The 14,009-nt window shown below is 41.0% G+C and overlaps 1 protein-coding gene across 1 annotated transcript in view; it reads right to left on the minus strand.

The window, feature by feature from the left end:
- SYNE1 (spectrin repeat containing, nuclear envelope 1) overlaps nucleotides 1-14,009 on the minus strand; it is a 554,350-nt gene that overhangs the window by 83,546 nt on the left and 456,795 nt on the right. Inside the window, exon 125 of the mRNA XM_006874353.1 lies at nucleotides 10,812-10,967. Within this exon, the coding sequence (XP_006874415.1) occupies nucleotides 10,812-10,967 (156 nt within the window). The remainder of the gene's footprint in view (nucleotides 1-10,811; nucleotides 10,968-14,009) is intronic.

The raw sequence follows: 14,009 nt of genomic DNA on the forward strand, positions 1-14,009 counted from the left end.
TGAGATGTGTCTCTTGCAGACAGCATATTGAAGGATCTTGTTTTCTTATCCATTCTGCCACCCTCCATCTCTTAAGAGGTTCATTTAATCCGTTTACATTCAGTGAAATTATTGATAGGTATGGATTAATTGCTGCCATTTTTTGTGTGTGTGTGTGGTGTTGCTGCTTTCTTTGTTCTGTGTGTCTTCCTTTGCTGAGTTCATGCTTTTTGTGGTCTTTCTTGTGTTTCCTCATAGTTTTAATATTTCCATGTTCTTGGATTTTCATTTTCTTGGTATGTTGCGAAGTGTTAATTTTCTTTGATGTTGCCTTAATAGTCCTTTAACTTTTCCCTCCATTTAGTGCAGTCTATTTTATCCTGTAATCTACCAGACCTTCTCACCATCTGGATCTCTGTTCCTACATGTTTACCTTCTTTTACATTGTAATTGTTTTGATCATAGACTGACCTCCCAGATTATCTGAGTTTGTTCTTATAGTTTTTTTTCTGTTCTTGACTCTTTCTTGTCAATTTAATTCTGGGAGGTGCTGCCACGTATGTCAGTCTCTGTTTGTTGTCTGTTCTTGTTGGTTCTCTGTCCACAGAACTCCCTTTAGAATGTTTTGCAGCGCAGGGTTGGTTTTGACAAAATCCCTTACCTTCTGTTTATCCTGGAATGTTTTGATTACACCATCGTATATGATTAATAGCTTTGCTGAATAAAAGATTCTTGATTGGCAGGTTTTTTTTTTTTCCCCCTTTCAAGGTTTTATACACATGTCCCCATTGCCTTCTTGCTTGCATGGTTTCTGTTGAGAGATCCGAACTTAATCTGATTTGCTTGCCTTTTTATGTAACACTTCTGTTTTCCCTGGCTGCTTTCAGGAGTGTATCCTTATCTTTGATTTTGGAGAGCTTGGTTATGATATGTCTCAGTGATTTACTTTTGGGGTCTATCCTTCCTGGGGTTTGTTGAGCTTCTTGAATGTTTATCTTTTCACTTTTCAGGATGTTAAGGAAATTTTCTTCCAGCAGTTCTTCAACTATTTCCTCAGTAGACTTGTGTGATTCTTCTAGTTCTGGAATGCTGATAATTCTTAAGTTATTCCTCTTCATGTTGTCCAACATGAATCTTAGACCTTCTTCAGATTTGTTTCAGTCTTTTTTCCTGTTTGCTCTTCTATCTTAGTGGTATTGAGAGATTCTCTTCCAGCTCACTGGTTCTGCTTTCCATCTCTTCTATTGTACTCCTTTGCCCTTTCAGTGTATTGTCTATTTCTGATATTCTGTTATTGATAGTTTGGACCTCTTTCCGTAAGTTTTGAATTGTTTCCAATGCTGTATCTATATTATTTGATTGTTCCTGTAGCACTTTCCTGACTTCTTCCTTATTTCTCTGAACTCCACTGTAAAGTTTTTAAAAACATTTTATAATCTTTTTTCTGATTCCTTCTCAGGTATTTCCAAGGCCTTCCCTCCTTTCAGAATGTAGTCCAGGTCTTCCTCTAGGTCATTTGTCTCATACATATTACCTTGTTTCTGGACATGTGCTGGTATGGTCATCTGCTTTTGCTTCTTGGATATGTTTAGTGTTTATCTGTGGACTTAATACTTAATTGAGTATGGGTTTTGGTATTTTTTTTTTGCTTTCTGATTACTTCCCGGTAGATGTGTTCAGGATGTGGGCTTCCATATTCACTCTTCTTATTGCTTAACTCAGAGTAACTTTCACAAGTGTTGTCTGCCTCCCTGGTATATGGCAGTTGGTATTTGTTCTTGCCTGGATTTGTGTGTTTTATAGAGTGTGGTTTTAGCTTAATTATATGGCAGCAGTTTCTGTCTCTTCTTAGATAATATAGGGAGAGAAAGAGTCCTCCAAAGGTAGAAGGGGGAGCATACAACAGCAAAACAGAACCAGCAACATAAACAAGAAGAAGAAAAAAAAAAAAAAAAACAGCAACAACAATAACAAAAAGACAAAACTAGACTGAATACTGTAGTATATAATCACAGAAAAGGGAGAAGAGGAAGAGAAAAAAAAAAAAAATCTGTAACCTAATACAAGTATGACTTTAGTGTCCTCTCTTTAGCTTCTTGCCTTCAAAGCTGACTGAGAGATTTCAAGATGCCACTGGTGGCTGTTATGCTGAACCTCAGGAATTAATTTAATTTTTGGCCTGCTTTGTTTTTAAATTTGCCTTCCCTGTCTATACCTCTGTCCTGGCCTTTCCTGTATTTAAAAAAAACAAAACAAAAAACAGTTCAGGGCCAGCTCTTGGGCTGAGAGTATCTGCGCACCATGTGTGGCAGAAGAACCCACCAGTGGTGAGGGTGGGGGTGTCTACTCGCTCAGGCACCCCCTCTAGTCACCAGAATGGTGGTGCTCAAACAGCTGGGGAGCCAATGAACAGATACCGAAAAAAAAAAAAGAAAACTGACAAAGTATATTATACACCTTTGCTTTGAGGTTCCCCCAGCAGTTTTCCATGGTGTTTCTGTTCCCCCACTAGGTCTTGCTATTTGGTCTCACCCAAGTTGCCGGCTTGGGTCGCCCAGCCCGGCAGATTAAAAAGTATGCGATTTCTTACTTTTGTCACAAGTTCTACTAGCTATAAGTCTTCAAACCTTTTAAATATTCCTCTCTCTGGGGTTCCGAGTTTTGGGGCTCTGCCCTGGATCTGCTTTGCCTGGTATTCTGTGTTATCACTGATGGCAAACTTCACTGCACCTCCACCCTAGCAGCCATCAAGCCCCACCTCCTAGTAGTTCATTTTTATTGCTGAAAAATACTTCTTTATAAAGCTATACCTACATTTTGATTAATGAGTTATCTGTTGACAAATAGGCTTTGTCACTTTGGGTCAAATGTGTATATGACTGTTGCTATGGATATTCATATACACATTTTTTGGTGGACGTATATTTTCATTTCTCTATATACCTAGGGGAGTCCTTGTGTGGCACTGTGGGTTAATGCGCCAGACTACAAAGCCATTTGAACTGGAAACGTTGGCGGTTCAAGCTCATCAGCTGCTCCTTGGAAACCCTATACAGGGTCGCTATGGGTTGGAATCGACTCGACGGCATTTAACAACAACAACATATATCTAGGAGTGAAATTGCTGAGTTCTGTGGGTTCCTGATGTGGCGCTATGGGCTAATGAATCAGACTGCAAAGTTGTCTGAACAGTAATGTCAGTGGTTCAAGCTCACCAGCTGTTCCTTGGAAACCCTATACAGGGTCACTATGAGTCAGAAGTGACTCAACAGCACTTAACAACAACAACGGTAAAAATAAACTCTGGACTGTGAACCACAAGGTCCATGGTTAAACCAACCAGCTGCTTCATGAGAAAAAGATGCAGCTTTCTGCTTCCACAAAGATTTAAAAAGCCTCAGAAACCCTGTACAGCATTGCTATGGGTTGGAACTGAACTGGAGGCACTTTACAACAACAGCATGGTGCCACTGTTTGCCTCTTGAGCAAATGCTAAACAAACTTTTCCAAAGCACTAAAGCTCTGTTCATTCCCATGTGCAGTAGTGCCCGAGGCTCCCGATTCTTCTGCACAGCCTCGGGGATACTTTACTGTATTGTCTGTTACTTGGATTCTGGCCATCTCTGTCGGTGTGAAGTGCTACCTCATTGTGATACTGATGTGCATTTCCCTGACGACTAATGATGTTGAGAATATTCTCATATGCTTCTTGTCCATTGGTCTAACCTCTTTGGAGAAATGTCTTATTAAATCATATGTCTATTTAAAAAATGAGCTGTAAGAGTCCATTTTATATGTTATTGTTGAGGGATCTTCAAATAGTCCATGAGAAAATGGAAAGAAAAGATAATGGAATTTTTTCAAGTACTTTTTGAAACACCCCTCATACTTTGAAGAAACAATGGTCTTGTTTTCTTATCACCAGTTTCAGCATTATTTCCAGAAGTCTAAAATTCTGACTTCATAATATTCTTGAGAACTAAGGAATATCTCTAGCTGAGTGGAACAATATGTTCCTAGCAAAACATAATGTGATTTGAGAAAGAAAAAGAAAGTCCCTTTTTACTGATGTTCTTCCACAGGCATGCGGATAAAGCTAGAATTCCGCCATTCATTCCATTGTATTAAAGTACCCCTTTCAGCTGTCTTTATTCCTTAATATCATGTCAAAAGAATAGTAAACACCTATGTATACACTCTCTAGACCCCACAATTCTTAATATTTTTCTACATTTTACTTTAATACATTTTTTATTCTTTATCTAGAGGAGCTCTTGTAGTGTACTGGTTATGAGTCGGGCTGCTAACCTCAAAGTCAGCAGTTCAAAACTACCAGTAGTTCCATGTGAGAAAGGTGAAGCCTTCTCCTCCCATAAAGATTTACAGCCTCGGAAACGCTATGCAGGGTCACTAAGAGTTGGAACCGACTCCACAGCATAAGCCACCACCACCATTCTTTTTATCTATTAACTAACCTCCCTTTTGCTGTACTTCAAACAAGTTTCCTTTTTAAAATAAAAACCAATGAGTTTCTACACACCTCTGAGTTAGCAATTCTTCCTCTGGCTGGCTCTATGAATGATTGTGGCTGTTGTCAAGTGTTATCAAGGCAGTTCTGAGGAATAATGACCCTGTCCAGGGTTTCCGAGAGTGACTGGTGGGTTTGAACCACCGACTTGATGGTTAGTAGTCCCGTGCTTATTCTACAGCCCCATACCAGATTGATCAGGTAGATAATATTCTAGGCTCCACACACTCCTAAATATCTGTGAGTCTACATCATCCCCAAAGTTAGGAATTAGGTTATGATCAGAGATACCTATCTCAGGGACCCCACTACCTACCATAACTTTTAAAATGCCATTATTAGAAATTAATTCTTTTGAGTTAAAAACCCTATACAATGTTGTTATGAGTTGGAACCAACTTGGTGACACCCAACCAACCAACCAACCAACCAGGTTATCCCCAAGGATCTCTGGTGGTGCTGTAGGATATGCACTAGACTGTTAAACTACAAGGTTGGTGGTTCAAACCCACCAGTTGCTCTGTGGGAGAAAAAGGAAACCTTCTGCTCCTGCGAAGAAGTAAAGCCTCAGAAACCCTACACAGGGTCTCCATGAGTCAGAATCGACTCAAAAGTGGTGGGTTTGGGTTCTTTGGTCTTAAGCATCCCTAGGACAGTACAGAATGACAGTATGACCCTTCTAGCATCTCTTCTCTACTTCAGAGGACAGAGTATGTTTTGAACTTCTGCTAGAACTCTCAGATTTCACATTTACTAGCAGATGTAACTCTCTCCCTTTCATTCATGAGGACTTCAGGATTAGGAGCCTGGCTGGCTGTAAAAGTCTGGCTCTTCTGATGTCCAAGCTGACACTTACTACTGCTGTTTTAAGTGTCGTTGAGTCGGTTCTGACTCATAGTGACCCCGTCTAGGGTTTCCAGGGAGTGGCTGGTGAGTTTGCACTGCTGACCTTGTGGTTCAAACCAATCCTGCGGTCCCGTATTTCTCCTACAGTGCCACGTCAAGCTGACAGAATATCCCCATAAGGAAGACTACCCAAAGAAGCTGCTCTGCAAGAAAAGGTTAGAACCCTAGACCTAACATCTACAGGTCTTGTTGTTGTTGCTAATTACTGCTGAGTTGGTTCCGGCTCACTGCAATCCTATATAGGCTTTCCAAGGAGTGGCTGGTGGGCTTCAACCGCTGACCTTGCAGTTAGCAATCCAGTGCTTGTCCTACAGCGTCACACCAGCAGAACACTGATATTGGGAAATTAAGAGAAGCTGGGTGTGATGTTGTAGGATAAGCACTAGACTGTTAACCACAAGGTTAGCAGTTCAAACTCACCAGTAACTCCTCAGAAATCCTATACTGGGTCACAACTCGACAACATTTAACAACAACAACAAAGAAAGAGCTTACCATACAGCAAGTGCTTCCCTTGTTGTTGTTTTTATTATTGGTGTTAAATGCTAGGGACTCCCAAATTAGTGTTGTCAATGGCCAAGAGCTGCAAATGGATTCCAGGGTTTTTCTCAACATTATTTGCATGAAAGTTGACCCATATTATCTATTACTGTGAAAGACAGGTATTATCATCCTTATTCCACAGAAAAGGAAAGGGAAAGTTAGACAAATGTGGGGTATGTTTGTTTAACGTCTGCATGAGATAGCACCAGCAAAGCTAAAGTGTTTGATGTTGTTATTGTTGAGTGCCTTCAAATCAGTTCTGACCCATAATGACCTTGTATAGTGTTTCCTAGGAGCAGCTGGTGAACTTGAACTATCAACCTTGCAGTCCAGTGCATCAACCCACAGCACCACATCAGGACTCCAAAATTTTTGATACAGGGATGCAAAGTAACATTATATTCAAATACTATAGGTAGCTGAGATTCAAAAACAGGCTTCATCATGTGCAAATGGTGCAAACTGGGAGAGTTACCCATCACAGTTTCACTTTATTCATTTATACGTTAATCATTTGTTCCAATGTCACTGACAAATGTTTATGACGGGAATACACAAGTGTCCACTAGTTGTCAAAGTGCTGTGATAGGTGCTGAAATAGTGTTGTAGTTAAGTGCCGTTGACTCAATTCTGACTCATAGGGACCCTGTCTAGGGTTTCTGAGGAGTGGCTGATGGGTATGAACTGCCAGCTTTATGGTTGGCAGTCCAGTGTTTATCCTACAGCACCACACTGGACCTCCATTCTGAAATATAGTAGAGTGATAACAGAAAACAAGCAAACAGTGGGTGGTGCCTCCTAAGGACTTCACAGGCTTTACTACTACTACTAAACAAAATCAGTGGCTGTCAAGTCACTTCGGACTCCTGGTGGTCCCACGCGCATTAAAACAGAACCGTGCTGCCCGCTCCCCCTAGGGGTTTCAATGGCCAACGGATCATAGGAGAGATGACTAGGGTTTTCTTCTGAGGCCTTCCTGAGTGGAATTGAATTTCTAACCTACAGGTAGGCAACAAACATGCGAACTGTTTGCTCTGCCCAGAGAAGCCCCTCCCCGTTACCACCACTATTAAGGCTGCTTTCATATCACTAGGGGCATCAACTGGGTTTCTCCAAGGCATCTCCATTAACCAGCTTGCATATGCATTTCTCCTGTCCATAGCACTCTGTGAAAGAAGCTCTGGTAGCGTAGAGGTTACAAATCGGGCTGCGAACTGCAAGGTCAGCAGTTCGAAACTACCAGCTGTTCCTCAGGAGAAAGATGAGGTGTTCTGCTCCTGTAAAGATTTACAGCCTTAGAAACCCTGTACAGGGCCATTATGAGCCGGAACCGACTCCACGGCACACAGCCACCAGCCACCATAGCACTCTGTGAAGGCATTATTTTCATCTGCTTACTATACGGAGCTGTAGCCAAAAGAAGAACTGGGTAGGCTCTGAGATTGAATGTAAACCGGGAGCTTTTTAAACCAAAGTTTTTAAAACAGATGCCAGTTCATACCCGGATGGTATTTTCCTACTGGTCTATGAGAAATGAACAGTACACCATCTCTTTCTTTGTGTTCCATTGAGACCCCCACATTTTTGTTTTAAGACCAGGTTACTACACATTTATGTGGTATCAAGTGTCCAAGCACAGGACATCACCAACAGCTGGCAAATACTGGCTGAACCCACAGAGCATGAAGCAGCTGAACAGGAAATGCACCCTTTTGTATTTCAAATATTTTTGCCATGACAATTTGAGCAAACACTGAGCAAGTACAACGCAGATACATTTATATCTCAGCCAGAACTAGACAACGTGTCTACCAGACCCAGACAGGGATAAAAGCAGGCGTAAACCGAGGCTCTACACAGGCACAACACATCAATCTGGGAGACAATTTGAACACAGGGTACGGTTTTATACATTAACTCTAGCAAGGCAATGCTTACTTACAGCATGTCTTCCTCATTCTCATCTGAAATCCTGAAGACCCCTGACTACTTCTGAGTTGCTTTGGTTGGAATATGAAAGGACTCTTTAACAGAGGCATAAGCTATATTTTAACTCAAATTTTTTACTTTAAAATGAGACATAGACACAATCTCATTTCCTTTTGTGGTTTCAAACTTGACAGAGGTTTGCCGGAAATAACAAATTCAAGAACTAGTAACTTGTCTATACTTGTTCGAGCTATATCCTGGCACCTCAAGTATGAAAGCCCACAACTCTACTCTCACCAAAGAAATGGGAGGTAAGTATGCGTTAGCTTTAACCATTGCTGTAGTTGTTAGTGCTCTCGAGTCAGTTTGACTCATAGTGATCCTGTATAGGGTTCCCGAGGCACAGCTGGTGAGTTTGAACTGCCAGCCTCATGATTTAAACCAACCTTGCGGCCCAGTGCATTATCCTGTTGCACCACACCAGGACTCACATATCAAGTTTCTAGACACACTGACTACTCACTCTGCTTCCTCTTTTTTATTTTCTACTCCACTTACAGGTGTAAGATTTCTCTTCACAGCTAATCATATGACTGACAACTGCTTTCGAAAGGCATTTTCAGTCCGATGCCTAGGTATAGCCATATCTGGTGAGCAGTTTTACAACAAAAGAACTTCCAATTTAACCATTAACAAAAGTAGTTCCACCGAAAGTTTTCCAAAAGACAAAATGTCTGATGGGATGATCTGATAACCTTCTAAGCTACTCATTTAGAAGGTCTCAAGTATAAAGACATAAAACAAATGCCCTCAACTCCCGTCCTAATTATTAATGAATACATGACAAAAACATAGCAGTTCTAAGCACCAGAGACATAAAGACACAGTCTGTGCCCTCAAGGAACTTGTTGTCTTAGAATCAGGTCACAAACATTAAAACAAACAAACATAAGAACTATACAGCATCATGTGATGGCAATGAGGCCAACAGGAAATGGGAGTTTGAAGGACTGGGACACTACTGGGGGGTGAACATCTTGAAAATGACATGGCAGTGGTTGTAGGATGTAAATGAAAATGGTTTCGAAAATCGAACAGAAAAAAATCAGTTCAGGCTACAAGAGTTGGGTGACCAAGGTCTTGAGAGAGGCCATTTGAAGGTGGGTTTGGGAAGGTTATGGGAGCCAATATCTAAAGCGCAATCTCTCTGAAGGTCTTCTTTTAGGTTGTTCCTCACCACCTAGGATGTTTCCTCACTGCCTTTTCACCACCCTTGGCCTTCTACTTCCAACTCAAAATCCAATCTGGATTCTCTTTTAAGGTACTGTGTACATAGAAGGAATTCAATAAATGAATAAAGTATGACGAACAATGCCAAACACTCATGTAATTAACATACACCCATTATAAGCCAATCAACAGCAGCAATTAATGTTTCACGTGCAGCCAGCTTCACAGTATTAGCTAAAGTTGCAAGTAGAACAATGGCTTTTCATGTAAAATATGGTTATTGTTGTTCCTAAGTGCCCCTCAGTTCCAACCCATAATATAGGGTTTCAGAGGTGCAGCTGGTGGGCTTGAACTGCTGGCCTTGCAGTTAGCTGAAAGTGCTTATCCTACAGCACCACACCAGAACTCCCTAAAATATAGTTTTGTTATTGTTGTTGTCATGTGCCATCAAGTCGGTCCAACTGACAGTGACCCTGTTTCTGAGGAGTGGATGGTAAGTTTGAACCACCGACCTTGAGTTTCAGTCTGACCACCAACATCTGTTTAGCCAAAATCCACAACTATGACCCACGGCACTGCTTTTTCTTTAAAATTATACCAGTTACTGAAAGGGAGAGCAAGAGAATCCAGTTAGATGCATCCAAAATATAAGTTAAATCTAAAATATAAGGAACTCTGGTAGTGTAGTGGTTATGAGTCAGGCTGCCAACCTCAAGGTCATCAGTTCGAAACTACCAACTGTTCCGTGGGAGAAAGATAGGGTGTTCTGCTCCCATAAAGATTTACAGCCTTGGAAACCCTGTGCAGGGTCACTATGAGTCGGAACCGACTCCACGGTACTTTACAACAACAGCCACAAAACATATATATAAGTGAAAAATATAGCTACTTCAGCAGCACTTTTATATAGCCAAAAGGTGGAGCCAACCCAAACGTCCATCAGCAATGAAGGATAAAATGTGTCATATCCACACAATGGATATTACTTGTCCGTCAATAGAAGTGAAGTAACTCGACTGCTACAACCTGGATGAAGCTTGAAAACATCAGGCTGAGTGAAAAAAACCACAGCAAAAGGTCACAGACGGTAATATTCCATTTATGTGAAACACCCAGCACAGGTAAATCCAGAGAGACAGCAAGCCGACTTCTGGTTTCCAGGGAGAAGGGAGTCAGCAGTGTGTAGAGGGTTTTCTTCGGGGATGGAAATGTTTTGGAACAAGATAGAGGACGAAGTAGTTGCTCAACAACGTGCATCTAAAAAATGCCATTTCACCTTCGACTTTTATGTTATGTGAATGTAACTAACAATTAAAAAATTAATTTGAAAAAAATATAAAGAGCTTCGAAAAGTTCATGGAAAAATTCCATCATCTTATAATTCCATTGTTCCATAACTTTTGAAGCTCACTTGTAGCTATGACTTCATCTGATAAGCACTGCACTGTTAGCCATGAGGTTGATGGTTCAAACCCACCAGCCATTCCACAGAAACCCTATACAGAGTCGCTATGAGTCAGAGCCAATTTGATGTAACTTAGCAACAACATGTCTTAATCTGAGATAGTCTCACAAGGACCACAGGAGTCTTCCTCTGTGTTAACTGAGTTCCAGGATGGCTCTGCCACTTGAGCTTCAGAGCCCTCTCCCCATTCTTCCTCTTTCTGAATGAAAGCCCATCTAGAACCTGTCCTACCTGGTGGAAGAGTTCTTCCCACTGCCGTTGCAGAAGCTCCATGCGCTCGTTCAGGATGCCCGTGTCCTCGGTGCTGATGTACGCAGACAGGGTGTCCTTCAGCAGGGTCAGCTGCGACAAGTCTTCTGTCCAACTGCCCACCATAGTCTCTAGTTCCTAGATTTAAAAGAAAAAAAGCGTTCAATATCTATGGACATCTATCTATAGTAATTTTGGAAGTGTGTCTGGAATCTGAAATCCCCCCACCATACTTTCCATTCTACACTATTTGACACCAAATTTGGGATTAAATTAATTTTCTTCCTATATAACTTGATAAACAAGGTCCTCTGATAGTTTAATGGATTATGAGCTGGGCTGCTGACCACAAGATCAGCAGTACGAACTTACCAGTCTCTCTGCAGGAGAAAGATGAGGGTTTCAGCTCCCATAAAGATTTACAGCCTTGGAAACCCTATACAAGGTCACTATGAGTTGGAACCGACTCGGTGGCACACAATCACCACCACCAACTTGACAATTAGGCCAGTTCCTCTGATAACTACCAGGTTGCTTGCATATTCTTTCTGTCATGTATTTACCATGTAATGTTATCTTTTTGTTCCTGGCATTTCTTAAGTTAATGTTTCATTCCTGTATAGATCTTTATAAACAGACTCCATGAAGTTCAAATAGACAGGGTTAATAAACTAGTTTCAAAAACAGACTCCTTGATTTGACTTTTATCTTCAGATACTATGTGTGATAGATATGTACATATATAGATTCCTGGTGTGGGGCTGTAGGATAAACATTGGACCTCAAATCACAAGGCCAGCAGTTCAAACCCACCAGCTGCTCCTAGGAAACCCTGTACAAGGTCGCTATGAGTTGGATTCAACTCGATGGTACTTAACAACAAAATGAATATGTATAAAATATATGATGCATATATAATACATATTTCTTATCTTTGGTGGGAATGATTTAAGAAAAAAAAATCTGTATGACAATCTTTGAGTGAGTTGACATTTTCTGCAATGTTCTGACAAATGACCAGTTTTGCAATTTGTAGAAAACTCTTGCTTTCTGCCAGCTGTTGGTGTTTTTATCAACACAGAGGATTTCGCATGGCCTTCTTTCTCTTCACACAGAAGACAAGCTTCCAAAGGTCAAGCTCATTAACAGTTTCAGCTGAGGCTAACTTCTCTGGCAATTTAGGCAAACGAGGTTTTAGCCTGAATTTTCCAGGTAATTGCTTTGCTTTGCTGCTGAGGATAGTTTGTGGATAGAGTAGCAGGGAGCTCGAAAGAAATGCATCTTTTAAATTAGCAAGCTCAATAGCAGGGCGTGTTGGTAACTGCCGTGTATTTTGGGAAATGAGGTCCCATGGTAACAGCGTTTGGCTGGGAGCCCAAACAACCCAGGTGAGTTTAATAAGCAGATGATCTGTTTATATTTTTAGGCCTATCACATGACCATACCGATGCAAAGATATCCCTCCTTCTGTACCAATGTTTGTTGTTGTTGTTAAGTGCTGTTGAGTTAGTTCCAGCCCACAGTGACTCTGTATAGGGTTTCCTAGGAGTGGCTGGTGAGTTTGAACCACCGACCTTGAGGTTCAAACTGACCTTTCAGTCCAGTGCATTAGCCCACAGTACCAATGTTTAGTCCCCAGAAAATCTGTCAGAATCAGGGACTACAGCACCAATGAAAAACAGCAGTGTCTTTCAGCACCTGCAGGTGAAACCAGGTGATTTGAAAAGTCTTTGTGATTGGGTGAGAATGGCGGCTCCGGAACGGGAGCATTTAGATATTCAGAGACTAATTAGCAGAGAACGTTACTATTATAGGTACTACAGACATACACATAAGAGTCCTGGCGTGGTGCTGCGGATTAATGCACTGGGCTACAAGGTCAGCAGTTCAAACTCACCAGCTGCTCCTTGGAAGCTTTATGAGGTTCCGTCGCTATGAGTCAGAACTGACTTGAGGGCACTTAACAACAACAAATAAGCTGGGTTTAAAAAATCTTTTTGAGGTGGTTATAACTAATTACAGGGACATTTATATAAATTTAAAAAATAATAAATTTTTGCTGAAACACTGCACAAAAATTTTACAGAGAATCATTTTGGTTTAGACCATGGCCACCACTGTTCAGTCCACTCTGACTCATGGTGGCCCCATGTGTGTCAGCACAGACTTTCCCATATGGTTTGCAATGGCTGACTTTTTGGAAGCAGAACACAAGATTTTTCTTTCAAAGTGTCTCTGGGTAGATGCAAATCCCTAACCTTTTTGTTAGCAATTAAGGATGTTAATCATTTCTACCATCCAGGGACACAGGAAGAGTCTAATAAATGTCCATTCCTTTCTATCAGAATTTCTATTTAATAGTTTGTCATACATGCATGATCACAGGTTTAATATGAACTCTTTCAATCTCTACATATTTTGAAATATGCCACTTTAAGATACCATTTTTACCTGTTTTGCAAAGTATTAAAAAACAAAACAAACCTATTGTCAATTTAATTCCAACTTCTAGGCCAGAGCAGAGTTGCCTCTTCTGACTTCCAAGGTTGTAATCCTTATAGAGGAGTCCTGGTGTGGCACTCTAGGATAAGCACTGGACTCCTAACCCCAAAGTTGGTGGTTCAAGCCCACCAGTCACTCCTTGAAAACCCTACACAGGGTTGCTATGTGTCTGAACTGACTCGATGACACTTAACAACAGCAATCTTTATAGAAGGAGACGGCCACATCCTTTTCCCCTGGAGTGACTGGTAGGTTTGAACTGCCAACCTTTTGGTTAGCATCCAAGCACTTGACCATTGTGCCACCTGGGTTCCTTGATGTAAAGTATACTACCAATGATTTTTTCCTAATTATTTATCTTGTAAGTTTGAAAGACTGTCCTTTAATATTGAATGGAAAATTCTATGTGTATACTTAGCATAATTTCTGTTGTTTTCAAGTGCAGTTAAGTTGTGACCCCGAATAGGGTATCCAAGCAGCAGCTGGTTTGTTTGAATGGCTGCTGACCTTTATAGGTAAGCAGTCCAGTGCTTAACCTACAGCACCACAAGAGAACTCCTAGATGTCTTTAAAAACCAATCAATTTAAAATGCTGGAAGTAAAGCCATGTTATCTTGGAATTTAAACAGACTGTAGCACCACAGGATCAGGACTTGTCCCCAAGGTCAGTTTGAATGT

This window comes from Chrysochloris asiatica, unplaced genomic scaffold, assembly GCF_000296735.1.
Source record: "Chrysochloris asiatica unplaced genomic scaffold, ChrAsi1.0 scaffold00271, whole genome shotgun sequence".
Lineage (NCBI taxonomy): Eukaryota > Metazoa > Chordata > Mammalia > Afrosoricida > Chrysochloridae > Chrysochloris > Chrysochloris asiatica.